The sequence below is a fragment of the Nicotiana tabacum genome, chromosome 2, assembly GCF_000715075.1.
Source record: "Nicotiana tabacum cultivar K326 chromosome 2, ASM71507v2, whole genome shotgun sequence".
NCBI lineage: Eukaryota > Viridiplantae > Streptophyta > Magnoliopsida > Solanales > Solanaceae > Nicotiana > Nicotiana tabacum.
In genome coordinates, this window is record NC_134081.1 from 76,357,226 (window position 1) to 76,383,332 (window position 26,107).

Here is a 26,107-nt window from a genome sequence, read left to right on the forward strand (position 1 = left end):
CATTTCATTCATAACAACTTGTGATTATCTTCTCGTTTCGAATAAATATGTCCAAAGAAAATATTAAAATTCTACAAAAGACAGCCAAGTACTGCTATTACTGTAGTTCTGTTTTTAAATCAAGTTATGATGTACCAAAACTACTTGCCATATTACAAAAAATTTCAAGCCAACTTACATTGGAAAGGTTTTTGAATCACTGATACTGGAAGTGCACATTTCAAGGGGTAAAACGACAGCATGGACAGCTGTTAAAGCTTGTTTTGCCGAGCTGCATAGCAAGTCACCTTTCCATATGTACAATTTATGTATATAATCCTGCAAAAAAATAATAGAGGATTCGTAAATTCATGGCTTTTTTCCTGGATATGAGATAAATGCATGGAAGAAAAACTTCTTGGATAAAGAAACGACTGATGAAATCAGGCTTTATTTACTGCATTCCGTTTTACGATTAATCTGATAACAGACGTGCACGAAGTAAGTTAGGGAATTGCTTCTAGCAATGCCTTGAAATTTAGTGGCAGATTATCAGTGAGATGGAAAAAGAAAAGATTACCAGTGAGGAGAAAAAATCAGGTTCTGGAGATAATTAAATTTTTTGATGAAAATAACATTGAAGTTAAATATAAAATTGATACAAATAGTATGATCGACAACTGGATGGAGTTGGGGAGCAGAATGGGAGAAATGGGCTAAGAAATCCACTTATTGGTTGTCTCACACAAGAACCTCATAAAAGTCTTTTAGATGCATAGATATGATCACATTTTCATAATTCACCTTAATTGTTAGAAAAGGGGATTTTCAATTAAAAAAGAAAGGGTTTTTCCCCTCTAAAATTCTTTATTTTACCCCCAAGTTTAGTCTGGGTGGAAACAGCAACGAATAAGACCAATCAGCAGCTAAAATACAGAGAGGAGATCAAATTCCTGTCTTAAGTTTAAGGAAACGGATGATATAGCTAACAGCATAAAAAGTGTATGGCATACAGGACAGGGAAACTTCTCCAAATTCACACCAGAAGTCAATTCTAGTATATGGTTATGACAAGCATAAACAAGAAACTATGAATGGCAAGTTCGCATGGGAAAGAAGAGACAACCTTGTCTTCGAGCAGAAGCACTAGCCTTGTATAAACAAGTTCTTGAAGTCTAGGAAAACATAATCAGATCGGCGTATGTCTCTTCTGTAACTTCCTGGGCACAAGTACTACAAAGAAAGAAAGTTGCTAATTCTGAAAACAATCGAAGAAATGAGATGTTAAATATAAGGTGGAAAAAGATACCTTCATCCATACTGCAGAAACTTTCGGGGGGAAATATGGAATCAGGGTCAATTGCTTGCTGCAGAGGTAGGACATCAGCCACACTGAGTTTGCTGCATAAACAAGAAGAAATAACCAATTTTGGTTAAGAAGAATGTTAACAGGTACATAACAAGCTAAATAATACATATTCAGTGAGGATCTAAGAAATTATTTTCTCTACTGTTTGTAACTATCGAACATAATGGTCAGCTTACAATATAATGTAAAGCAAGACCTGAAGATTTATTGCTTCAGGTGCTAATAAAGAATTAATTTAATCACCTGGCCCAAGAGGGAACAAATTTTCGAATAGGTAGATCTTCATCCTCATCCTCGTCATCATCGGAGCACTGATACGGTGAGATCTCATATGATTTCTCTTGACTTTTCTTGGCAATGCATTCAGTGTTTGCATCAGGTTTCCCCAATACACATGTTGCCTATGCAAATAAAATGCATGCAAGTGTGAGGACTGAAAGCAAAACTCTATTTATGAACATTGGATCAGACAATATAAAACAAGCCTTCTTTCTATAATTAGTGAAATATAAGATTTTCCCCGGGTAAGGCAAGTGTCCCAAATGGATTGTAACCTAACAACTTCAGAATTCTGAAGAAAATAGAAAACGGGCATGCCTAACAGATCCCAGAATACGATCAAAAGGCTACAAATAGTTTGAGCAGTAGCAGCACAGCGCTTGTTTGTATCTCAATCAGGTAAGTTCTTTATATTTGGCACAATATTGAACTGTCACTAATTCTGTTAGCAGATAGTGATTAAATAACATAGCCATTTTTGATAAGGAGAAATAACAAGCCATTATTCATCTATATTATGAACTTGCTATGGGATGCATTGTCATTTAACTTTCTCCTGTGAAAGTTTCTGTAGAAAATAGAAAATGGAAGAGGGCAGGCCTAGAGTTCAGAGAATACAATAAAATGGCTAGGATTGTTTGGGCAGTAGCAGCACACAGCCCAGTTGCATCACAAGCAGGTAAGCTCCTTGACTTTGGCACAATAATAAATAGTCAACCAATTTTGTAGCATACGAAAAAAAGGCTTCAGACCTAAGTCCACTCCTTGCTCAGCACTATCGGATTGTGCTTCCTTATGTCAACTAACTTCACTTTCAGAGTAGAATGACATATGCGAATTGCATATGCATCTCATACATAATATTTTGTGAATGTCTATTAGACAAAGCAAGATCTATCCTTGCAAAATGAACTGGAATTTGCTTCTCTATGGGATGTGTTTCTCTCTTTTTCTAATGATGCTTTGCTAGGTTGCTTCTTGACAAAAGTCATGCTGGACTGCAGAGATTAAAGCCTGTCCACTAGAGAAACTTAGATATGAATCAGATAAATAGAGGAGTAGATACTAAAAAGTAGTGGAAGAGAAAGGAAGAAACAAGGACAAATGAGTATGTAAAGATTGTCGTTTTTTGGTATACTGCTAATAAAGGAGACCTTTTCAAGTACACTGGATTCATTGTTGATGTTTCGGCAGGAAACACTTGCTAGGGAGCACAGTCAATGCTTTGAGAGTGTCTATTGAAGGATGGGAGCTCAAAGTAATAGTGAAAGAAGACGTGTCAAAACAAAAGCCCCCTGGGATTTTGGAACTCAAATCTTACAATGCAAACAGGGTTACAAGGTATAGATAGCCTAGTTCCTACAGATAGCAGCCAATCATAACTTTTTTCTTGGTGGGGTGGGGATAATATAGTGATGCTGCAGAGAAAAGCAAGTGCACATCGTGGACAATCAGAACTTGTAAAGAACTTAGCTACTGATCAGCTACTAGCTAAGACGTTTCTATGGAGATGCATACCTTTTCATGATCAGCAGAAGTGTCAGAAACGTGACATTTTCCTGGTGGTGTTGTTGCTTGAAATGAATCATTTATCACAGGTTCCGCCGGCTTGGGTTCACTCTCCTGCTTCTTGAAGGTCTTTCCTACTCTTTCTTTTTCTGTTTGACACTTTTCCACGTCACTATTACATTTCTTTTTACCCGTCATCTTTTCGTCCTACAGCAAAAGTAATCAATAATTAGTGCCAGCAGAGCAAAACACAAGCAGAAAAGGCAGAGTTTTAAACAAGAATGTTGCATACAATAATGAGAATTCCTTTGCCTTTCTCTGCTCTTTTAGCATGAGTTTTATCCTCCTGCTCTCTCTGCTGTCGTCGTGCTTCTTCTACTCGCTTTCTTTTCTTTTCCTTGTCATTTTTCTCTTCTTCTTCCCTCAGCCTTTTCCTTGTTATTGCATCAGCCTCCTTTTTCTTCTTTTCCTCTTCCTTCTTTTTCTTGTGTAATTCCAATTGTTTTGAATTTTCTTCCTCCAACCGTGCCCGCTCATGCTTCATTGCTTCTTTCCTCATCTTACGCTCGTTCTCTTTTTTCTCTTCCAGGCGTTTTGCAGCTTCAGCAGCTTCCAGAGCCTTTACTTTGATGTCTCTCTTTACTGTGGAATAACAGAAAACTTAGTAATTACACCAGTACTATCAAAAAGCAGCCCCTTGATCATGCACAAGCTTCATTTTGCATAATCTGACTTGGCATGCAGGAGAAAAGGTGGGTGGGAAAAGCTTGTACTACTGATCAAGACAAGCACAGGTGGGGGTAGTAACACATTGAATCTTCAAGATTGATTTTCTTTGGCTTGCAATATATCATCACAAGGGAATCCAGTTCAGTGAAAGAAAACAACAACTATGCCTCAATCCCATGCTAGCCAAGGTCGCTTGGGTCGGGTATATCAATTTCATGTTGCTCCATTAAGCTCTTCTCTATCCAATATCATATAAAACACAAATAAAAACAAAAGGAACTAAAAATTCTCTTATTTTCTACTGGTATATAAATCTCTATTAGAACTCGAAGACTCCTAGAAATATTAGACCTATAGTACACATACTAACATGGCTAAAACTTAATCCCGCCTAATTGGTGTCACCTAAATAGAGCTTTTTCCTCCATCATGTCCTACTTTTCTCTAGTTCTACCTGGAATTCAGTGAAAGAAAAAAGCACAAATTCTCACCACCTAGTTTTGATATCTCTAGTGTATCATCAACCAAATGTGATATTCTGCTAAGAAGCTTGTTTTAGTTTTTAAATCCTCATTTATGTCCCTGTAGAATGCAAACATTAAAATCACACTAAGTAAAGATTGTTATTAACTTCTTCCTATAACACAGTGAAATACCAAAAGCAATCTTTTTGGGAGAGAAAAAGAAGAAAGAAGAAGCTAGTAGCATTTTAGATTCATCCCCCATCAACCACCACGGCACAACCAAAATAAACAGCTGAAAGTGGGTAAATTCTGAAAGAATTGTAGAAATGTGCTATTCTCTTAGCAGAATAGAGGTGCTATTATCGCATAATCAAAGGCTAATCAGGTATTACCTTGAATACTTCTGAAAGAGCCAGTAAAGCTTCAAACTTCAAAATCCCAAAGTTCAGGTATAACATACTCAACGGGAAAAAAAGGTATAACATGCCCAAGGCATAGTAGAAGCATGATACTCCATAGAAGAGCACAGGAGATGCTACAATGACAACCAAAGGCCAACTGGATAATACCACTGGACTTTTTCCAGAGGAAAAAAAAAACACTGAATTTTCCGATCTCCAAAATCAAAGTCCAGGGAGATCAGATTTATCGATGCAAAATACCACCAAAGTTAATCGTTTAAGTACCACGTTAAGTCATCAACAGAAAACTTGATTCACTTGCATCAATATCCTACTATGCTAAGTTCCACCGATTTCCATTTATCTTTCCTTAGCCGAGGGTCTACCGGAAACAGCCCCACTGCCTTCTTAAAGGTAGTGGATAAGGTCTGCGTACACTCTACCCTCCCCAGACCCCACTTGTGGGACTACACTAGGTATGTTGTTGTTGCTAAGTTCTACCGAGATTAACAGATACCATTTAATGCTAACAAGAAGTCCTGCTACAAAAGGTCATCAAGATTATTCACAAATTCTTTTTTTCCTCTTTTTATATTTATAAGGATAGTTCCAAATTTTGCTATAAAAGAAGAAAAAAAATGATAATTTACCTGTACATAAAGCAGCTGCTTGTTTCTGTTGGACTAGTGGTATAAATGAAGTCACATTTGAGACAATGTTGTTCTGTCTTGCCCCTTTTTCTGATAATTTCTGTCTCTCGCTCTTAAAACTCGATTTAGCTGATAACTTTGACCTACTAGACCTCCTAAGGGATTCCTTACCTTGTTTAATTCCTTTTGCACCCATCAAATAACTCTGTTTTACCTTCCCCCCACTCATATTTTTTAAGCTACTTCCAAGCTTTCTTTTGGCTTTATTATGATGCCCAGTGCAGCTAGCATCTGTCTTGACAGAATCCAGACTTCCCCTAGCATGAGACCTCTCAGCTGCAGAGATTGAAGCAGGAAGATTCAGATATGAATCAGTTACATCAGCAAGTGGTAGTCTTTTGACATGACTATTCACTACCGTTGAATCAAATTCATCACAGATTTTACCAGCCACCTCATCTGCAGCCTCATTCTCCTCACTACTATTGGGATCCTCCTCAATTGGGAAACACGTGAGCTCCGGGTTTGAGCTCAAACGCTTCTCTGAACTGGTAGAATGTGACGAGATCCTTTCCCAAAACTTCCCAACAGGAGACTGGTATTGGCTCCCTGACCTCCCTCCAAATTGACATTGGTAAGAAGATTGATAATCGGAACAAGGTATCTCCAGTTCAGAATTTTTCACTTCATCCACACAGCTATAACTTGCCCTAAGCTGTTTGTTGACATCCTCCTCTGGAAAGAAGGTGCTCCTCAGATCCAGGTGCTCAAGAAGCCCATTAGGTAAAGATTGATATAGATTTTGAGTATGGTGCAACCCAAAAGCAGATGTGAGATGAGATAAGGGTGTATTTGCACTAGCTGATTTGCAGATGCGCTCCAGAATGCTAGCACGCTGAATTGTTGTGCTTGGAAAGTTCAGGTTATCATAGCTGATCCCAAATTGGGCAATATCCATTTCCCCATCTGCTGTTGAGGCATCAATAATGAAACCCTCAAGCACAGGCTTAGATTGATCAGCATCGGTGATATCCAAGTCTTTATTTTGCGGAGAACTGCAAACACATGATTGAGAATATAGGCTCTGGTCTCCAGTATGAGATTTTCTCTCCAAACAAGTCAAGTCTTTAGGATTATCCAACTTAACATTCTTTTCAAGGTGCAGCAAGTCTGAAATGTCTTGTTCATCAGAGAATTTTTCAGCGTCAGAAAGGTGTTCATGTTCTTCTCCAGTTTCCAGTTCCTTTTCAGCTGGCTCTTGAAACAAACTTGAGACATGGGATACACATAACAGTTTGTCATCAGAAGAGGAAGCAGACCCGAACTGTTTAAAACATATCGCATCCTGCAGATAAGTGACATGGCAGAAATTATGTCCTAGAGGAAGTTAAGATAGCCAACTGAGTCATGGCAAAAAGATCGCAATATTATTATAAGCACAGAAAGGATTCCTAGTTTTTTTCTTTACAAGGTGCAATACAGTAGATGATCTTTGCAGCGGATCAGATTTAGCAACTTGCCCTCGAAAAAATCAAACTAGACTTGAAGAAATTTGAGTCCTCAAACAACCTGAACACATTAGTCCGCCAAAATGGACTTCATGACAAGCAGAAGATGGCAGGACTTTACATCTTCCATGCAGTCATTAATTTGCCCTTGAGGTCACAATTGCCAAAAGCAAACACACTAACATGGATAGCTATTTTTCAGAGCATGGTACTCCTTCCCATCTCCCCCCCCCCCCACCCTGTTCCCCTAATAAAAAAGATAATAGTCGGCTAAAAATAAAATAAGGCCTTCCTCTGTTTCTTATCCTTTATTCCCTTCTTTAATGAATCGATCTGACTTGAGCGAATATTTGTGTGTTTCAAAACAATTTGTAGGTCGCCCAAACAAGAAAATACAAGTATAACTACAAAAGAGAGGTTTACTTGAAAGTCACGGCTATTATCAGCAATCAATGTGACATGTGCCCCAAACAAAAAACAGTAGATAATGTAAAGAGATGCATGCAAAAATCCTTTGCTGTAGGTCTGCCTATAATGGAAGAGTCACAGCTATTATCAGAATGATCATGTGCTTCAAGAAAATAGCAGTAAATGGTAAGAAGAGATGAAGAAATTTTTCGCAATAATTCAATTTGTAGTGCGGGATGGAGCTTGCAAAATAAGATTTTGTTTCCCAGCAAAACAAATTGGAAAAAGGCAGTGCAATAGGAAATTCTTACTCCTAAACCTTGTCCCATTAAAGTATGATATACACCAATGAAGTCTACTTGTGTACACAAAAGAATGTGAACATCATTTTAAATATGCAAGGGAATAACTTCAATTTAAGTACTGTACCACTTCGTTTTGCAGCTTCAGCAAGGAATTAATTCCTTCTCTCAAAGGACAATTTTCCCTCTTGGATATACCCACACCAGAACTCTTGGCTCTGAAAGGTGTATGTTCCAAAACACTGTCTGATTGCTCTTGAATGGTTATAGCATCCATCTGCATGTGATAAAGCTTTGACATTTGAGAGTTTGGACAAACAGAAAAGCATTTAGTTTGCTTATCTTCAATTCTTCTCCTCTTAACTTGTGGCCATGAATCCAGCTTAGCAGATCTGAATCTTCCATCAAACAGCAAGGACTCCCTTGAATTTTCAATTTCACTTGATACGGAAAGATAGAGATTCTGCTCGTCATTGCGTCCAGATTGTTGGGGACTCCACGTAGGCATGTCATTCTCTTTCAGATGGGCATCCCTATCCATATCACTCTTCACACACACGCCTCTATGACTATTTTCACCATCAAAACAACATAAATTTGGATCATTTGGCATACTAGACTGTCTCTTTGTATCTTGGGAAATGGAAGTCAGATCTTCAATTTCAAGTTCCTTCACCAAGCAATCCTGAGACTTGCCAGTCACCTTGTCGGCCAAAATTGAGATGTTATGTGCAGCAGCAGTTTCAGCAACATAAGATGCAGGTAGACAAGCATTCCTGTCACAACTGTTACCTCCCTGTCCAGCCATGAGGGAAAAATTTCAGCCTCAGATAAGCTTAAAAGCGAGCACTATGTCAGCAGAACATTATGTCAGCATAACTTTCTATAGCTAAGCAAAAATCGAGCACTATGTCAGCAGAACATTGTTCTGCCTGGATACCACAGAAAATTTGTAAATTCTGAGTGTTTACTAATTACAACAAACATAGACTACATAAAAGATCAAAAAATTTCATACAAGGAACAGCGATTGGACATGCATAATAAAAGGAGCACACACTAGTGTTTTTCTTACTGAAATAAAAGGCTGCATTGCAAGAAAAGCAGGTTTTAAGCTCAAACAGCTTCTTCACGTACCACTTCTTTTTGCAGCTTTGGCGAGGAAGGTGCTCCTTCTTTCAAATGACAGTTTATCTTCTCGGATATACCTGAATTAGAACTCTTGACTCTGAAAGGTGTATGTTCCACAACATTGCCTGATTTTTCTTGAATGGTATTGAAGTTTAAGCTGATAGCATCCATCTGTATCCGGTAAAGCTTTGACATTTCAGATTTTGGACAATCAGAAAAGCAATTAGCTTGCTTATCTTCAATTTTTTTCCTCTTAACTTGTGGCCATGAATCCATCTTAGCAGATCTGAATCTGCCATCAAACAGTGACAGCACCCTTGCATTTTCAATATCACTTGATATGGAGAGATTGACATTCTCATTATCACTGTGACCAGATTGTAGGGGACTACACGTAACCATGTCATTCTCCTTCTGATGGGAATCTCTATCAACGTTGCACTTGATGGTAACATCTCCATCACTGTTTTCACCATTAAAACAAGTTAAATTTGGATCATTTGGCATGCAAGACTGTCTCTTCGCATCTGGGGAAATGGAAGTCGGATCTTCAATTTCAAAGTTCTTCGCCAAGCAATCCTGGGAATCTCCAGTCACCTTTTTAGTCAAACTTGAGATATGAGGTGTTGCAGCAATTTTGGTGTTGGCAACATAAGATGCAGATAGACATTGAGCATTCCTGTCACAACTGTTACCTCCCTGTCCAGCCATGGGAGAAAAAGCTCAGACTCAGATAAGGTTGAAAGCAGTGCTTAACTTTCTCTTGCTAACTAAAAATTGAGTTAGATGTCAGCAGAGCATTGTTCTGCCTGGATACCACAAAAATTGTGTAAATTCTGTGTTTACTACTCAAAACAAATATAAACTACATAAAAGATCCAAAAATTTCATTCAGGGAATAAATTGATTGAACTTGCATAATAGAGGAGCATGTGTTAGTGCTTTTCCTTCTGAAATAAAAAGTCGTATTGCAAGAAAAGCAGGTTCTAAGCTCAAACAGCTTCTTCATGTAGCAGCCAAAAGAAGGGCCTACACCCCTAATATAAAGAAAGAGGCAACCATCTACCTTTTCTCCGCTTGACTAAAAATTGGAAAGGACTCCAAGGTGTTGCCGAATATAGAATATCAAGTTCCTATGAGTTACTGGAGTTCCTGCCCAAACTTTGAATGAAAACAATGATGCTAGTACCACTATTAATTTCAGGGATGAGTTACACAGCATGACTTTGTGTATCAGGCATATATGAAGTAGGTCAAAACCAGTACATATCTACCAGAAATATGGCTCGAGTGTAAGTGTGATCACATCATGATATAGATACTCTCTTTCAAGTCTTAAGTAAGTCATCCGCATTCGGAACAAACCTAACAAACTCATAACTAGGTATAAAGAAAAGACAAAGCAAAACGCACAAAAATCACCTTAATTAAGTAGTAGATGATCATCTTCCGAATTATTAAATCAAAGCTACTTAATCAGATTCAGAATCTGCAGGCGTCTAAAAGTTGGCAAAGTAAAACATATATGCCTACTGAAATACATAGTTCTAAGATTAGGAGTAGCAAAAAGTTTATAAATGTCACTACATAATATACATCAAGCAATTGCAGATCTATCATAAGGACGTCCCGATGCCAAATCAAGAGATCATACACCATAAAACTGTTAATACACTCCATGATATCCTAAAGATAGATAATGAAGTTTAAACATAAAAATGTACTACATAGATATTAGGAACATATTACTTTGTCATGCAGCTTTTACCAAGATAGCCTGAAGCCAAAAAAGAATGCATGTAAGAAAAACATAAGTGTGGAGCATACCACTTCTAGGTGGCGTTCTATCACAGAATGATGTGACTCTTTTAGATTGAGTTTAACATGCTGAGTCTCTGCATCATAACGACCAACATCATTTGACAGTGTCTTATCATCATGCAAATAAGGAGATTGCCGAGAACATGGTCTGCCCCTTGACTCATATATACTATTCCCTGATGCAAGATGTCCGTTCATGTCTGATGCACAGCCATTCATTCCGGTACCAGTTGGGTCTCTGATTTTCGAAGCAAAAGAACTCCCTGGAACGCCGTCTAACTTACTTGAAATTTCCTGCTCGGGTGTTGACTCTTCCCAAGAAAATCTGTTATCTACAGGGCTGCCAGACATCTTCTTTTGTGAGGTTGGTTCTAGTGAGTTATTGGAAATATCATCTATTGGTTTCAAGCTCTTCTCCTCAAAGTTAGTAAAGCTCCTCTTCAGGTTACACTTTTCCATGTCATCAAAGTGAAGTTGTTTTGGCTTCATTGGCACAAAACAATCAGGTGAAGGATTGGCAACCAGACATTCCATTCCCACTTCTGGGTCAGAATTGCTGGTTCTAGACCTAGAAGTGGAAGATCCTTCCATCGCAGCTTCAGTGTTTACTTGCTGATTATGGGTGTCATTGTTATCAGAGCAAGGGATGATCGATTTACTGCCTGTTGGACAATGAGTTTCGTCATTTTCTTTGGAAGACTTCTCTGAATCAGCAGACATAGAATGGGCACCTCCAGAACCAGCAACAGTGGAAGTATCAACAGGCTCTGTTATGACTTCATTGCCAATGTTATTTTGTGTCTTTTTGCTTTTCTGGTCCAGTCCAAGAGAAGGTTTAACTGATTTCAAAGAACCAGGATTGTCATATAACACTTCTGATGATCCACCAATTGCTGTAGCCAAAACATCAGTGCTCACCCTATCTGAGAATACAGATATAGTGCCATGTGAATCATCAAACGGACAAGGCAATTTTTTGGCCATACTCTTGGATCTTGTGATCCTACCACAACAAATGTCAGTCTTCTTCTTAGTTTCCAGGTAGCTTTTGACTATTGGCTTGTGAGCATTAGATGTATTAGTCACTTCCAATGACCTACCTGACACACCACCTGTAGAGCTTGCTTGGGTATAACCATCTTTTTGAACTACGTCAGCCGAACCATCCACTTTAAGAGAATCATTTATACAGTTCAGTTGTTTGGCATTACTTCTGGACCTTGTGACCCTATTTTGAATCCCCTCATGTTGGTGTACTTCTACAAATTCCTTTAACTTGATAGCTTCACTACCAACAGGAAAAGATTCCAACAACTGGTCTGACTTGTTGGAAAAATCAATTAGTTGAGAAGCAGAGGCAGACAAATTGATACCTTTGGAAGCAAAATTGCAGCTACGTCTGTGGCTTGAATGGCTTTTCTGAGCTGTAGCAAAAGAGTTATCCACTTTTTTTGTATGACTTTTCTCAGCAACATCAGATAAGCTATCCACTTTTTTTGTATGAATTTTCACACACTCAAGTTGCTTGGCAGATGTTTTATGCTTAGAATTCTCACCGGTATGTAAATTGATGTCCCTTTCTTGGCCTTCATGATTTCTTTTAGCTGATTCCCTCAACCCGCCACTACCATTACTAACTACACAAGGTTCAGACAATATCTCTAACTCATAATTGAGATTAACACGTTCAGGAGCAGAGAGACCAATCCCTATAGGAGCAACATCACAATTTTTCTGCTGACTGGAGCAGCCCTCCGCTTCCCCTTGTGCACTATTACGAAGCTGAAGAGCCTTTTGCCTAGACTTAGACCTTTGTATTCTAGCTAGTGACAGGTCCAGATCATTAAAATTGTTCTGGAATCTTGTATCCGTCTGATCTAGGGGAGAGTTAACACTTACATCAAGCTCGGGAACACTTTTCAGAGCATATTCCTGGTTATTATCAGGATCTACAACTTTATTAGCTGTCCCATCTGCGTGGTAAAGGCCTTTGTCAGAAGTATGAATCTCAGAGAATGTTCCATGATACAGATCTTCGTTGTCATCTGTGACAACTGGCCTCTTGTTCAATGAGCAACGAGCACTGGCATGGCGCACAGTAGGTGCCCGTGGCCGTGGAACTAAAATTTCAGAAATCAGCTCTTCTTTGTTCAGCTCTGGCAAAAAATGAGAGAGACAGAGACAATGTCATCTAAGTGTTCCTTCAACAAAGCCAAAACATGAAAAAAAGACACTTTTTTGGATAAACTGTGGTTTTCTTTATAATTTGTGTTTGAAAACCAGCAAGATCACAAAGAGGACATAAACAAGCATGTTTTAGCTGTACCGAACAGTAGAAAAAGGGGAAGAGTGAAGAAACATGAAAATTCTTAACTCCTTTTTTTGTGAACGTGTGGGGCCAATTCTTAGGACCAACTGCAGCCTTCGAAACTCGGGGATAATGGGACCGCTCCTCTAGCTTCTCCACTTAAATATCAGGCTCAGTTCGCATGGTGCAGGGCTCGAACTCGTGACCTAAGTCCCAAGTCCCTCAACCTTTGCAACTTGAACTAAGCCCTGGGGGCACATGAAAATCCTTAACTATTTGCTGTTCGAACTTCAAAAGCTCCAATTACAACAGATAAATGAGGTCACTTACCAATCATTATATTTATCCGGGAAAAAAAAATACCAGGCTTATACCAGGTCGTACGGTAAAAACGATTCTACTGTTGAATTTCCTACAAAAGAAAATTAATATTTAACTATGTATATGGAAGTCGAGCCAAAGGTAATGGTTGAACTGAATCCTATTCTTGCATTCGCCTAATTGGGACAACGGAACCCTAGAAAAGTGGAACAGCAGAAATTGGCATATATATACAAGCAAAAGCTTGAAATGAAAAAGTACCTTGAGGATTTGACGACTGGTGATTATTCAAGAGCCATGGAGGAGGAGTAATTCCTTCGATTATAAGTTTAGAAGCGAGGTGTTGGCTATACAGTTCGGTTTGTTGCTTGACTTGTTCGATGATCCGATTCTTCCTCTCGAAGATTTGTACGAACAGATTCTCCACCGTCGACATGTTCATCCCAAACGACACCGCATTACCGTCGAATCTACGCCGTCCGGTGACTCTGTGGAGGGGGAGTGTAGAGTGAACGTTTGAGGAAGAGGAATGGAGATCACTTTGGCGTGAGCGCGGATGGCATTTTCAAATTTTGCTGGATACCGAACGACGTCGTAGCCTCCTATTTTCTGAAAGATTAATAAATGGCATCGGGGATCCCAAATGCTTTACCATTGGTATAATACCGTACACCTTGTTTGGTGGTTGTTACTCATCCTTTCGTAATGTATGTATGATTTTATATTGTGTTTTATTATAATATAATATTATTTTATAAATATAATATTTAAATAAATTATATCATTTAATGTAATTTATTTGGCGGAACATAGCGTACACCTTGTTTGGGTGTTTACCTAATACTTGTTGCTTATAGTGGCAGTAGTGAACGATTTGAGAGTAAGATCATGTCCTCGGGTGGGACTAGGGGTGGGGTCCAGGAGTGGGAAGGGGGGTAAGAAAGCCTCTAGGTTGAGAGTTGGGTCCTGGAACACTGGGATGTTGACGGAGAATTCTATAGAATTAGGTAAGATTCTTCAGAAGAGTAAGATCAACATAGTGTGTGTTCAAGAGACTAGATGGAAGGGTACTAGGGCACGGGATGTAGACGGGTTTAAACTATGGTACTCAGGAAGCGCTGGGGGTAAGAACGGGGTAGATACTTTAGTTGACAGGGACCTCAAAGAGCTCGTGGTCGAGGTTAGGAGGGTAAACGATAGGTTGATGAGTATTAAGCTTGTAGTTGGTGGTTTTATTGTAAACGCGATTAGTGTATCCTCGGGGTAGGTTTGGACTAGGAGGCCAAGAAGCAATTATGGGAGGATTTGGACGAGGTGGCGCGTAGTATCCCGCACACTGAGAAGTTGTTCATTGGCGGAGATTTCAATAGCCATATTGGGACTAGTGCTAGGGTTTATGATGATGTGCACGGCGGGTTCGATTTTGGGGATAGGAATGAGGGAGGTACTTCACTGTTGGATTTTGCTAGAATTTTTGATTTGGTTATAGCTAACTCGATTTTCCCGAAGAGGGAGGAGCACCTGGTCACTTTCCGGAATTTGATGGGCAAGACTCATGTTGACTATCTTCTCTGCAGGAAATGCGATAAAGGTATGTGCATTGATTGCAAGGTCATCCCAAGTGAGCACCTCACGACCCAACTTAGGCTCATAGTTATGGACCTGGAGATCAAGAGGAGTAGGAGGATGGGGCGGTGTGCAGGCAACTTAAGATCAAGTGGGGTAACTTGACCAAGGACAAAGTTCATGAGTTAGGGGAGAAGTTGCTAGCTTTGAGGGCTTGGATTAGTATGGGGGACGTGTCTAGTATGTGTTCACGACTGCGAATTACATTAGGGGAGCTGCTAGATAAATCTTAGGGGTTACGAAGGGCTTTTCTGGGGTCATAAAGGGGAATGGTGGTGGAATAAAGAGGTCCAAGGTAAAGTGAAAATCAAGAAAGGTGCTTATTTGAAGCTAGTGGAGAGTACAAACGAGGAGGAAAGAAGGACTTATCGAGAGTATTACAGAAAGGCAAAGAAAAAAGGCAGAGTTAGCAGTTACGACGGTTAAGAACGTGGCATTTGCTCGTTTGTACGAGGAGCGGGGGGGCAAAGGCGGGGACAAGAAGTTGTACCGGTTGGCCAAGGTGAGGGAAAGGAAGGCCCCTGACTTAGACCAAGTCAAGTGCATCAAGGGCGAGGATGGCAAAGTATTGATGGAGGAGACACTTATTAGAAGAAGAAGATGGAAGACATACTTCCATAAACTGTTGAACGAGGAGGGGGATAGAAGCATTGTGCTGGGTGAGTTGGAGAACTCCTAGAGTCGGCGGGATTTTGGGTACTGTAGGCGAATTAAGGTAGGGGAGGTGGAAGGGGCGATGTGTAAGGTGTGCAGGGGCAGAGCGACAGGGCCAGACGAAATTCCGGTGGAATTCTGGAAAAGTGCGGGGCGAGCATGCTTGGAGTGGCTCACTGGGTTGTTTAAGGTTATTTCCAGGACGAAGAAGATGCCCGAAGAATGTAGGTGGAGTACGATGGTTCTGTTGTACAAGAACAATGGTGATATCCAAAATTACAACAATTATAGGGGTATCAAGATATTGATTCACACTACAAAGGTTTGGGAGATGGTGGTGGAGGCCAGGGTGAGGAGGTGGGTGTCTATTTTCGAGAATCAGTTTGAATTTATGCTAGGGTGTTCGATTACGGAAGCGATTCATCTGATAAGGAGCTTAGTCAAGCAGTACAGGGAGAGCAAGAAGGACTTGCATATGGTATTTAATGACCTTGAGAAAGCGTACGATAAAGTCCCGATGGAGGTTCTGTGGAGGTGTTTGGAGGCTAGCAGTGTTCCGGTAGCGTACATTAGGGTGATTAAGGATATATATGATTATGCTAAGACTCGGGTGAGGAATGTGGGTGGTGACTCGGAGCATTTCCCTGTTGTTATGGGGTTGCACCAAGGATCGGCTCTTAGCTCATTTTTATTTGCTTTGGCGATGGATGTACTATCGCGACACATCCAAGGGGATGTGCCTTGGTGCATGTTATTTGCCGATAATATAGTGTTGATTGACGAGACGTGAAGCGGAGTTAACGCGAGGTTGGAGGTTTGGAGACAGACCTTGGAGTCTAAAGGTTTCAAGTTGAGCAAAACCAAAACAGAATACTTGGAGTACAAATTCAGTGACGGAACCCATGAAGCAGACGTATAGGTAAAGCTCGATGCTCAATTTATCCCCAAGAGAGCTAGTTTTAAGTATCTCAGGTCTATTATCCAAGGTAACGGGGAGATTAACGAAGATGCCGCACATCGCATCGGAGAGGGATGGATGAAATGAAGGCTCTCTTCCGGTATTTTATGTGATAAGAATGTACCGCCAAGACTTAAGGGTAAGTTTTATAGAGTGGTTGTTTGACCGACTATGCTGTATGGGGTTGAGTGTTGGCTAGTCAAGAACTCCCACGTGCAAAAGATGAAAGTAGCAGAGATGAGGATGTTGAGATGGATGCGTGGGTATATTGGGAGAGATAAGATTAAGAATGAAGCTTTCCAGGACAGAGTGGGAGTAGCCTCCGTGGAGGACAAGATGCGGGAGTCAAGGTTGAGATGGTTCAGACATGTTAAGAGGAGAAAAATTGATGCTTCTGTTAGGAGGTGTGGAAGTTGGTCATGGCGAGTTTGAGAAGAGGTCGAGGTAGGCATAAGAAGTACTGGGAGAGGTGATTAGACAGGAAATAGCGCTGCTTTAGCTCAATGAGGACATGACCCTGGATAGGAGGGTGTGGAGATCGAGAATTAGGGTAGAAGGTTAGTGGGTAGTTTTTTAGTTGCTCACCGATAGTCTTAGTTGCACGCATGTCCCTTCATATTCTTAGATTTTTATTGCATTATGTGGTTTTGTTCGTCTCAGGTATTGTATTCCCTGTTGCTATTATTTGGTACTATTTATCCTTTATCTCCCTCTTTTTTCCCTCTCTTCCTTCTCTCTTCCTTTTTTGCTCTTCTTCTTCTTCTTCTTCTTCTTCTCAACCTTTCCGAGCCGAGGGTCTATTGAAAATAACCTCTCTACCTGCATTAGGTAGAGTTAAGGTCTGTGTACAGACTACCCTCCCCAAACCCCACATGTTGGGAACATAATGGGTTTGTTGTTGTTGTTATATCATTTAATGTAATTTAATATAATTCAATAATTGATAAGTTTTTTAAATATCCTTGATCGTTGTAAATAAATAAATAAATAAATAAATAAATAAATATATATATATATATATATATATATATATATATATATATGTAGATATGCTCGTTTATTAATAGTTCTCATAAAAATAATCTAAGACAAAAAAACATTAACTTGCTAACTAGGTTCCTTCAAATTGTCTCTGTCATTATTTTCTTTTCCGAAATTTCGAAGAAAAAATAATTTTTCCTACAAAATAGGAGAGGGAAACAAAAGAATATGAAAAGACAAAGACCTCATTTTTTTTCTCCAAGTAAAGCTAAGTTTCTTTCATATTTCGTTTCCGAAAATTTGAAGAGGAAATAGATTTGTTTTCCTCCGAAAAAAATGTTATTTCCCATGAAGGTGAAAATAGATAAATAAAACAATAAGATACCTTATTTTTCTTGTATATACAATAAGGGGAGAAGATCATTTTGCTGGTAAAGGCCACAAGAATACGAGAATAAAATACTAGCCAGAAATATAAAGTAGAGATGTTTGCCATAGACAAGAAGGGAAAAAAAATATCAAATAATAAGTATGGGGAGAAATGGAAGCAAAATACAATACCGATCCTACCATATCTAAATCGGTCGTTATATAAAATGGAGAAAACTAAACTCTATAACCCTTCAAAATTTTAATAGCACATATTTTTTCCACTTATACTAAATGGTCCTTCCGCCCAAACATATTGTATCTAATAACCCGAAATGTCTATTTTATATATTTTTTGTATAGTGACAGTCTATTTTGTATAGTGACAGTCTAGTATATATAAATTGTATAGTGACAGTCTATTTAGTATATTTTTGTATAGTGACAGTCTATTTTGTATATATTTTGTATAGTGACGGTCTATTATATATAAATTGTATAGTGATAGTCTATTTTGTATATTTCTTGTATAATAACAGTCTATTTTATATATTTTTTGTATAGTGACAGTATATTTAGTATATATATAAATATTTAATTAATAACTGAATAATTAAAATGAATTGACAACCCGCTTAATACTTGCCACATTGTTCCCGGCATAGTTACAGATCTTTCACACGTGTTGTAAACACATGGCTAGTTCAAGCTTCCTTTCTTCCTAGTCTTCTTTCCCATTTGGTAGCAACGCTTTTTGGCCGATTTCAATGATTTACAACAAATACCACACTTCTCTTCACAAACTCACGCATTTTCACTTCTCTACCTTCCCCTTTTCCCATTCTTCAATTCTCAAAGAATCACAGATCTAACCAATAATCAGATCCTAAAGTTATGTCTCCGCATCCATTGAAAGCAGTAACACTGACTCAATAGGCCAAGAATTAACACTAAAGTAAGGGGGAAATTGAAGAAGCTAAAATCATAGATGAAAAGAGGTGGATTGCTTGTTGATGGGGAAGCTTCGGAATTTGGAAACAATAATTGATGGGTTGAAACAGTCGATGATGGCGGTGATTGAAGCGGCGGAGCATCTACGACGATCGGCGGTGAGGTCTGTCTTTGCAGCCATGGCGTGGTCGCCTGTCTTTCCGCATCTGTCTTTGCAGATCTGAGCCTCTTAGTTAATAATTTTGGGCTAGCCACTAGAATTACTTTTGGGCTATAAAATATATATTACAATTTTTGGGTTATCGAGTGTTATATGTTTGGGCCGATGGGCTATAAATGAATTTTGCTCTATAAAATGGGACTCTTTATTGTTACTTACCGATGAATTTAATAAAACGATACAATAAATTTTAAGTAACAAAAATATAAGCATTGTATTTATAGTAACAATACAATACGATACAATGGGTAATAAACATCCAAACCGCTTGTTAGACATTCTCTTTGTTTAGTACCTAATTCGTGACGTAATACCTCAAAATTCCTAAATTTACACCATTTAATCGATAAATATTTTAATTATATTTTTATTTAATTACACTCATATGCTTGGTTATTTGATAGCCCGACTCTTAAAGCAATTCCATCTCACTTATATTAAAAACACAAAAGCTCTTAACGGAGTGTCGTTCGCTATTTTTATTCTTTAAAAATATATTTTATATTGAATAAATTTGAATTTTTTTTAAAAATATCTAGGACTTTAAATATAATTAAAGTTTTCTTACTAAACCATTCATTATTTGAACTATGTAAGAAATCCTAAAATATTTCAAACTTAAAATTAAATAAAAATTTACCCAAACAAACCAATGAAATCGTATATTTTCTGAACGGAAAGAAAGATAATATTTTTATAATGATATAGCCAACTATCGTATGTTAAGGTTTTGACAAAAAAAAAAATTAAATTGAAAGATATATATATATATATATATATATATATATATATATATATATATATATATATATATATATATATATATATATATATAGAGAGAGAGAGAGAGAGAGAGAGAGAGAGAGAGAGAGAGGGTATTATCAGTACATACTACAAGTACCACTAATCTATTAAGCTGAAGTATAAAATAAAGAATACTCAAAAATATTTCTAAAAAATTTAAGTATTAATTTGAGTTGTTAAATAAAAAAAGTAGTGAATAATAATTTTTATTACAAGAAAAAAAAACTAAATTTATCTGTTAATGGGAGTTGTGGACAATAATATGAACAACTCTAAATTATGGGTAATGCAATAACATGAACAAGGAATCAATAAAAGAAGATAAAATACGTAAATAAATAATTTCAGTAGTAGAGGTATATCGAAAAATAAGAGTTATTTGATCTTTGAGAAGAGAATTTTTTTAAATAATAATGAGATAAGTAATACTATATGGATAAGATACACGTATTTAAAACCGTTATAATAGTTAAAACTAAAAAAATATAGACAATTGATATAATTCCAAAAAATAAATAAAAAATATAAATTATAATTTAAATTATTATATAGTTAATTTAAATGGAAATTTAAAGTCAAACTTTCGTATAAATGAAATAATTATACAAAATTTCACAGTAGAGGAAATAATATAGAAAGAGATGGGGTATACATATAGTGTGAGTAAACTGATACTTTGAATTAATTTAAAAATAAATCTATATCTCTTGCTCAATTAGCATTTCAGTTTTGAGACTCAAGATGTGTGACATATGTAGTTTGGATTCGAATAATTTTAAAGTGATTCTGAAAAAGAGAATGGTCATAGAAATACAGTTCGATTTGATCAAATTTAAAGCAACTCTAATAATGTTGGAAGTGAGTTAATCAATCATAAATTTATGCAAGAACAAAGAAAATGATCGATGGCATATATTTTTGTGGGGATAATGTTTTAAAGTATGAAGCTACTCAAACATCAGCTGAACTAAATATCAGTTGTGTTGAATTGTGTTGCCTTACGGTAAAATTAATTATTCAATATTTTATAATTTATTTTATATCTCAATTATTTAGAAGCAATACATACACTTTTTTTATTTTTTATTTTTTCTATTAGTGCTAGCAGTTGGTATGCTAAATAGATAGGAAAAGAGGGTGGATTCTTCTCTAATGACTTCTTAGCAGTTGTTGATATTTACGTTCTATCAAATTGTATGAATCAATTAATGAGAAACCCTTATGGTCGGTATATATGTCAATTAGAATAAAATAGATTTGGACAAGGTAAGTATATAGAGGAATATAATTGTATTATTTGGGATTGTTATTTACACAAAATAAAGTGGATTACAAAAATTATAAGGTAAGATTCATTTAATTAAGAATTACCTGTAAGAGCTCATCTTCTTTTAGGACAACTCATCTTCTTTTAGGACATGCGCATGGTAGAAGAAAAATATTTAAAGTAGGTTAACTGTGATAACTCAAAATGTCATCTTTAAATTTAATAAGTAATTCTCTGTTCTAATACCTTGAAAAGCACCATTTATCATTCCTCGACTTGCATGCGCAGTCCGTACAATTTTCTTGAAAGTGTTCATGTGAAAAATGGATTAAAATATGAAATAGAGTTTTAAAACTCAAATGAGTTAACTTTGGTCAATATTTTTAGCAAACAGACCCGGATCAGTATTTTGACTGTTTCGGTAGCTTTGTATCGTGATTTGGGACTTGGGCGTATGCCCGAAATTTAATTTGGAGGTCCCTAACTCAAGTTATGACCATTTAGCGAAACTATCAATTTAAAGACTAAAGATTTCCAAGTTTGACCACAGGGTTGACTTTTTGATATCGGAGCCGAAATCCGATTCTTGAAATTTGAACAGCTCTGTTATGTCATTTATGACTTATGTGCCAAATTTGAAGTCATTCCGGATTCATTTAATAAGTTTTGGCACGAGATTTGCAAATTGAAAGTTTAAAACTCAAAGTTCGAATCGGTGTGTGAGTTGTAATTTCAGTGTTGTTTGACATGATTTTAGACCCCGAGTCAGTTCATATTATGTTACGGGACTTGTTGGTATATTCGAGCGGGGTCCCGAGTACCCCGAGAGTAAAACGGATCGAAATCGGAACAAGAATTAGACTTAAGCAAAATCTGAAATCTTGAGTTCTGGTGTAATCGCACCTGCGGAATTTTGACCGCAGGTGCGAGCTCGCAAAAGCGAAACTTCCATCGCAGATGCGGTCTTCGCAGGTGCTGCCCTTTTGCGCAGAAGCGGACGTTGCAGGTGCGACATTTTTGTCCGCAGATGCGAAACATCGCCTGGCAGCCCCACTTCGCAAATGCGAGCTTTGTCTCGCAAATGCGAGATCGCATGTGCGAAAATATAGCCCGCAAATGCGAAAATGCTGGGCAGAATACATAAAATCGGGTCTTAGCCCTTTTTTACTCATTTTTGAGTTTTAAGTCTCGGATTTGGGCGATTTCAAGGGGGATTTTCACGACTTTGAATTTGGTAAGTGTTCTTTAACCAAAAGTAATTATATTTCACAAATCCATGTCTATATTCATCATTTATCTCAGATTTAGACGGAAGAAATTGGAATTTTTATAAAACTTTCCAAAAATGAAAAATTAAGATTTGAAGGTCCATTTGATATCGGAATTGGACAAATTTGGTATGGTTGAACTCGTATCGGAACGAGTGTTCGGATTTCGCGAGTTTTTTCGGGATTTGAGACGTGGGTCCCACTGCCGAATATTTTAATAAATTTCGAATTTTATCCGAAAAATTTATAAATTCATATGGAATTAATTTCTATGATTAGTATTGAATATATTAAATTATTTGTGAATAGATTTGAAGCTTTCGGAGGTAAATTTAAAAGGAAAAGCTGTGGTTGAATAATTGATTGGAATTTGCAAAGCGAGGTAAGTATCGGGATTAACTTTGACTTGAGGGAATAGAACCCTTAAATTGTTTATTATGTGAATTGCATGTAAACGACGTATAGGCGAGGTGACGAGTGTCTATACGTCGTCAAATTAATTGTTTGCCTGCTTACTTGAAAAATCATAAATTGTTTTAATCATAAATTAATTATTATAATAATTATTTCTCTCTTATTCTTTGCAAATATAAATTCTTGAATTCCTGCATTAATCGTTACATGCTATTTGAATTATGTGCATTAATTCTTATTTGACATTTAGTATAATAAATTTTAAACTGCCTATTTGCTCCCTGATTTCCATAATAATTTGCTATTTGTCATTGTTTGCTTCATAATTAAACCATAATTATTGTATGCTTGTTGTCTCGTAATTTTATATTAATTATTACATTTATTGAGAAAATTTCTTCTCTAAGAATTGGTAAATGAAAATGTTGGAGGAGCGGATTGCACGCCGCAACATGATTGATTATAATGAATATATTGGAGGATCGGGTTGCACGCCGCAACAGGCTTATTAAAAGTCAATATTGGAGGATCGGGTTACACGCCGCAACAGACTTATTAAAAGTCAATATTGGAGGATCGGGTTGCACGCCGCAACAGACTTATTAAAAGTCAATATTGGAGGATCGGGTTGCACGCCGCAACAGACTTGATTAAAATGAATATGTTGGAGGAGCGGATTACACACCGCAATAGAACTGAATGTGGATATATTGTGAGAGGGGGTTGCACGCTGCAACAGAAATAATGGACATGATAATTGGTTATGACTGCTGAGTTGCCTTCAATTATTATAAATGAATTACCTGATTTATTCCTATTAATGTTGTTGTTACTAATATTGCGTACAAGTTAATGTAAGTGAACCGCCTTAGCCTCGTCACTACTTTGTCGAGGTTAGGCTCAACACTTACCAGTATATGGGGTCGGTTGTACTGGTACTACACTCTGCACTTCTTGTGCAGATTTTGGAGTTGGTCCCAGCGGCGTACCATAAACTTGCTCGGATTTCAGCTATCAGAGGAGACTTGAGGTATAACTGCATGACGTTCGCAGTTCTGAAGTCTCTGTCTATTGTACTTTAGTTGTGTGTTTATTTTCAGAAATCTTTATTTTATTCAGACCTTTATTTGTATTTATTATAGAAGCTCGTGCCCTTGTGACACCAATTCTGCGATGGTATTTAGACACCGTTATTATTGTGGATTATTTCAAAATTACTTCCGCATTTGCTTCCTTGTTATTAATAAATTTAAAAATTATTTTAAAAATGAATAGTGTTATTCTAGCATTGGCTTGCCTAGCAAGTGAAATGTTAGGCGCCATCACGGTCCGGAGGTAGAAATTTCTGGCCGTGACATTAACATTTATTTAATTATAAAATATTAATTATTATAAAGTGAATTGCTAAATAAAATTGAAATCCATAAAATTGATTAGTTTTTGTCACGACCCAAAATCCAACTAGTCGTGATGGCACCTAACCCAACTCGCTAGGTAATCCAATTAACAACTATCCAATTCCAATGATATTTAATCAGATAGTTAAGTAAAGAAATTATCTGAATCTTATACATTTCCCAAGGACTGGTAATACAAATCATGAGCTTCTAATAATAGAATTTACAAAGCTGAAATGAAGTGAATACATCATCTGTTTGAAAAATACATAAATAAAGTTTTATAGATCTAAGGCTATCATGAACAAGAGGAAGCTACAACCGGGACGCAAGTACATCTTCAAATCCAACTCCCATCGAACACAGCAACATTCAACATCCAACATCTGCACGCAAGGTGCAGAAGTGTAGTATGAGTACAACCGACCCCATGTACTCAGTAAGTAACAAACCTAACCTTAGGTTGAAAGTAGTGGCGAGCTAACACAAAGGTCGGGTCCAACACCAATATTCCACAACAGTTCATAACATCATAGTACAAGTAATAAAAAAGGTATCTCAGAAATAAAATACCCAGTTCGTTCACAGTTCTAGAAAATAGGCATTTGCTTTTCAAGTATCTCAGTGAAAACCTAAATCTTTTACCGAAAATACCAAAATACAAGTAAGTTTGAAAACTGAGATTTTTCCCAAAACTCCTTTCAATAATAAGTAAGATGTTTCATTTTCAGATAGCATGAGAAAAGTACTTCTCTATGCCTACATGTAAAGATATAGGTAAAATCATAAATGTCACCAAAATCGGGTAGCAGAAGGAAATGCATTTCTATGCATGTATCTCAAGTACGCATGTCAAATGCAATGCATCTCAATGATGAGCTCATGTACTCACACTCTCAGAGTACTCAATCTCACTGTCTCGCATTCCCTCTCACTATACTCAATGCTCAGCACACTCAATCACTCAGCACTGTACAATACCTACTACGGCGTGCAACCCGATCTATTTATGACCATAAGGCCCGTTGCGGCGTGCAACCCGATCCATATACATATATATATATAATCAATTGCGTTCACTAGAGGTGTGCAGACTCCGGACGGGCTCCTACAACCCAATCGCTATAATCCACACAGACAACTCACATGTTGCACTGACAACTCATGTGCCATAATATCAATATCTGGGTCCGTACAGACAACTTACGTGCTGCATGGACAACTCACGTGCTATAGTATCAATATCTTCACAAACATGCTCCCGACCTCACTCAGTCATCAATCTCTCCAGTCTCACTCACGGACTCACAATGTCATGAAACTAGCCCGACAACAATGATATGATGTATCAATAAATAACAACTGAGACTGAGATATGATATGAATGCACGAATATGACTGAGTACGAAATATCAATAAAATAAGTGAAATGACAGCAACAAACGACCACTATGGGTCCTAGCAGTATCGTCATAAAGCCTAAATATGATATCTAGCATGATTGACCGCTCAATTACTTTATCACATGGTGAAAACATGGACATCAACAAAGTAGGACCACTATACAGTGCTATGGAAACAACATAGTCCCAATTCACATGGTGTACGCCCACACGCCCGTCACCTAGCATGTGTGTCACCTCAATACCAATCACATAATATGTATTTTGGGATTTCATACATTCAGCACTAAGTTTAGAAGAGTTACTTACCTTGAACAAGGCAATACCAATGCCGAGCAAGCCAAACGATGCTCCAAAGATGCCATCACGCGCGTAGCGACCTCTGAACGGATCAAAACTAGCCAAAAGCAACTCAAATACATCAAATAAAGCCCAAGAAAACAATTTCAAATGATAAACATCGAATCCTTAATCAAAATCCAAAATCGGTCAAAAATCACACCCGGGCCCGTACCTCGTAACCCAACAAAACTCACAAAATCCGACAACCCATTCCATTACGAGTCCAACCATACTAGTTTCGCTCAAATCCGACTCCAATTCGATGTTCAAAACT

At 37.5% G+C, this 26,107-nt stretch overlaps 1 protein-coding gene across 1 annotated transcript; it reads right to left on the minus strand.

Moving 5' to 3' along the window:
- Positions 1-7: 7 nt before the first annotated feature.
- LOC107804187 (uncharacterized) lies at positions 8-13,763 on the minus strand. The gene is made up of 11 exons (XM_075234687.1): positions 13,441-13,763; positions 10,557-12,706; positions 8,736-9,428; positions 7,726-8,394; positions 5,381-6,725; positions 3,429-3,778; positions 3,146-3,343; positions 1,592-1,749; positions 1,289-1,380; positions 1,106-1,212; positions 8-318 (listed from the first exon to the last, which is right to left on the minus strand). Exons 1-10 carry the CDS (start codon positions 13,619-13,621, stop codon positions 1,169-1,171), a joined length of 5,880 nt encoding a protein of 1,959 aa, XP_075090788.1. The 5' UTR covers positions 13,622-13,763; the 3' UTR covers positions 8-318; positions 1,106-1,168.
- Positions 13,764-26,107: the final 12,344 nt, after the last annotated feature.

Bases quoted from the DNA above. Each gene is read 5' to 3' on its own strand.
- LOC107804187 (XM_075234687.1), bottom strand. From the start codon at position 13,621: ATGAACATGTCGACGGTGGAGAATCTGTTCGTACAAATCTTCGAGAGG. The intron at 12,707-13,440 runs GTACTTTTTCAT...ATTTTTTGCCAG, and splicing joins CCAGTCGTCAAATCCTCAAG to AGCTGAACAAAGAAGAGCTG. The intron at 1,381-1,591 runs GTGATTAAATTA...TTGTTTATGCAG, and splicing joins TTTGTTCCCTCTTGGGCCAG to CAAACTCAGTGTGGCTGATG.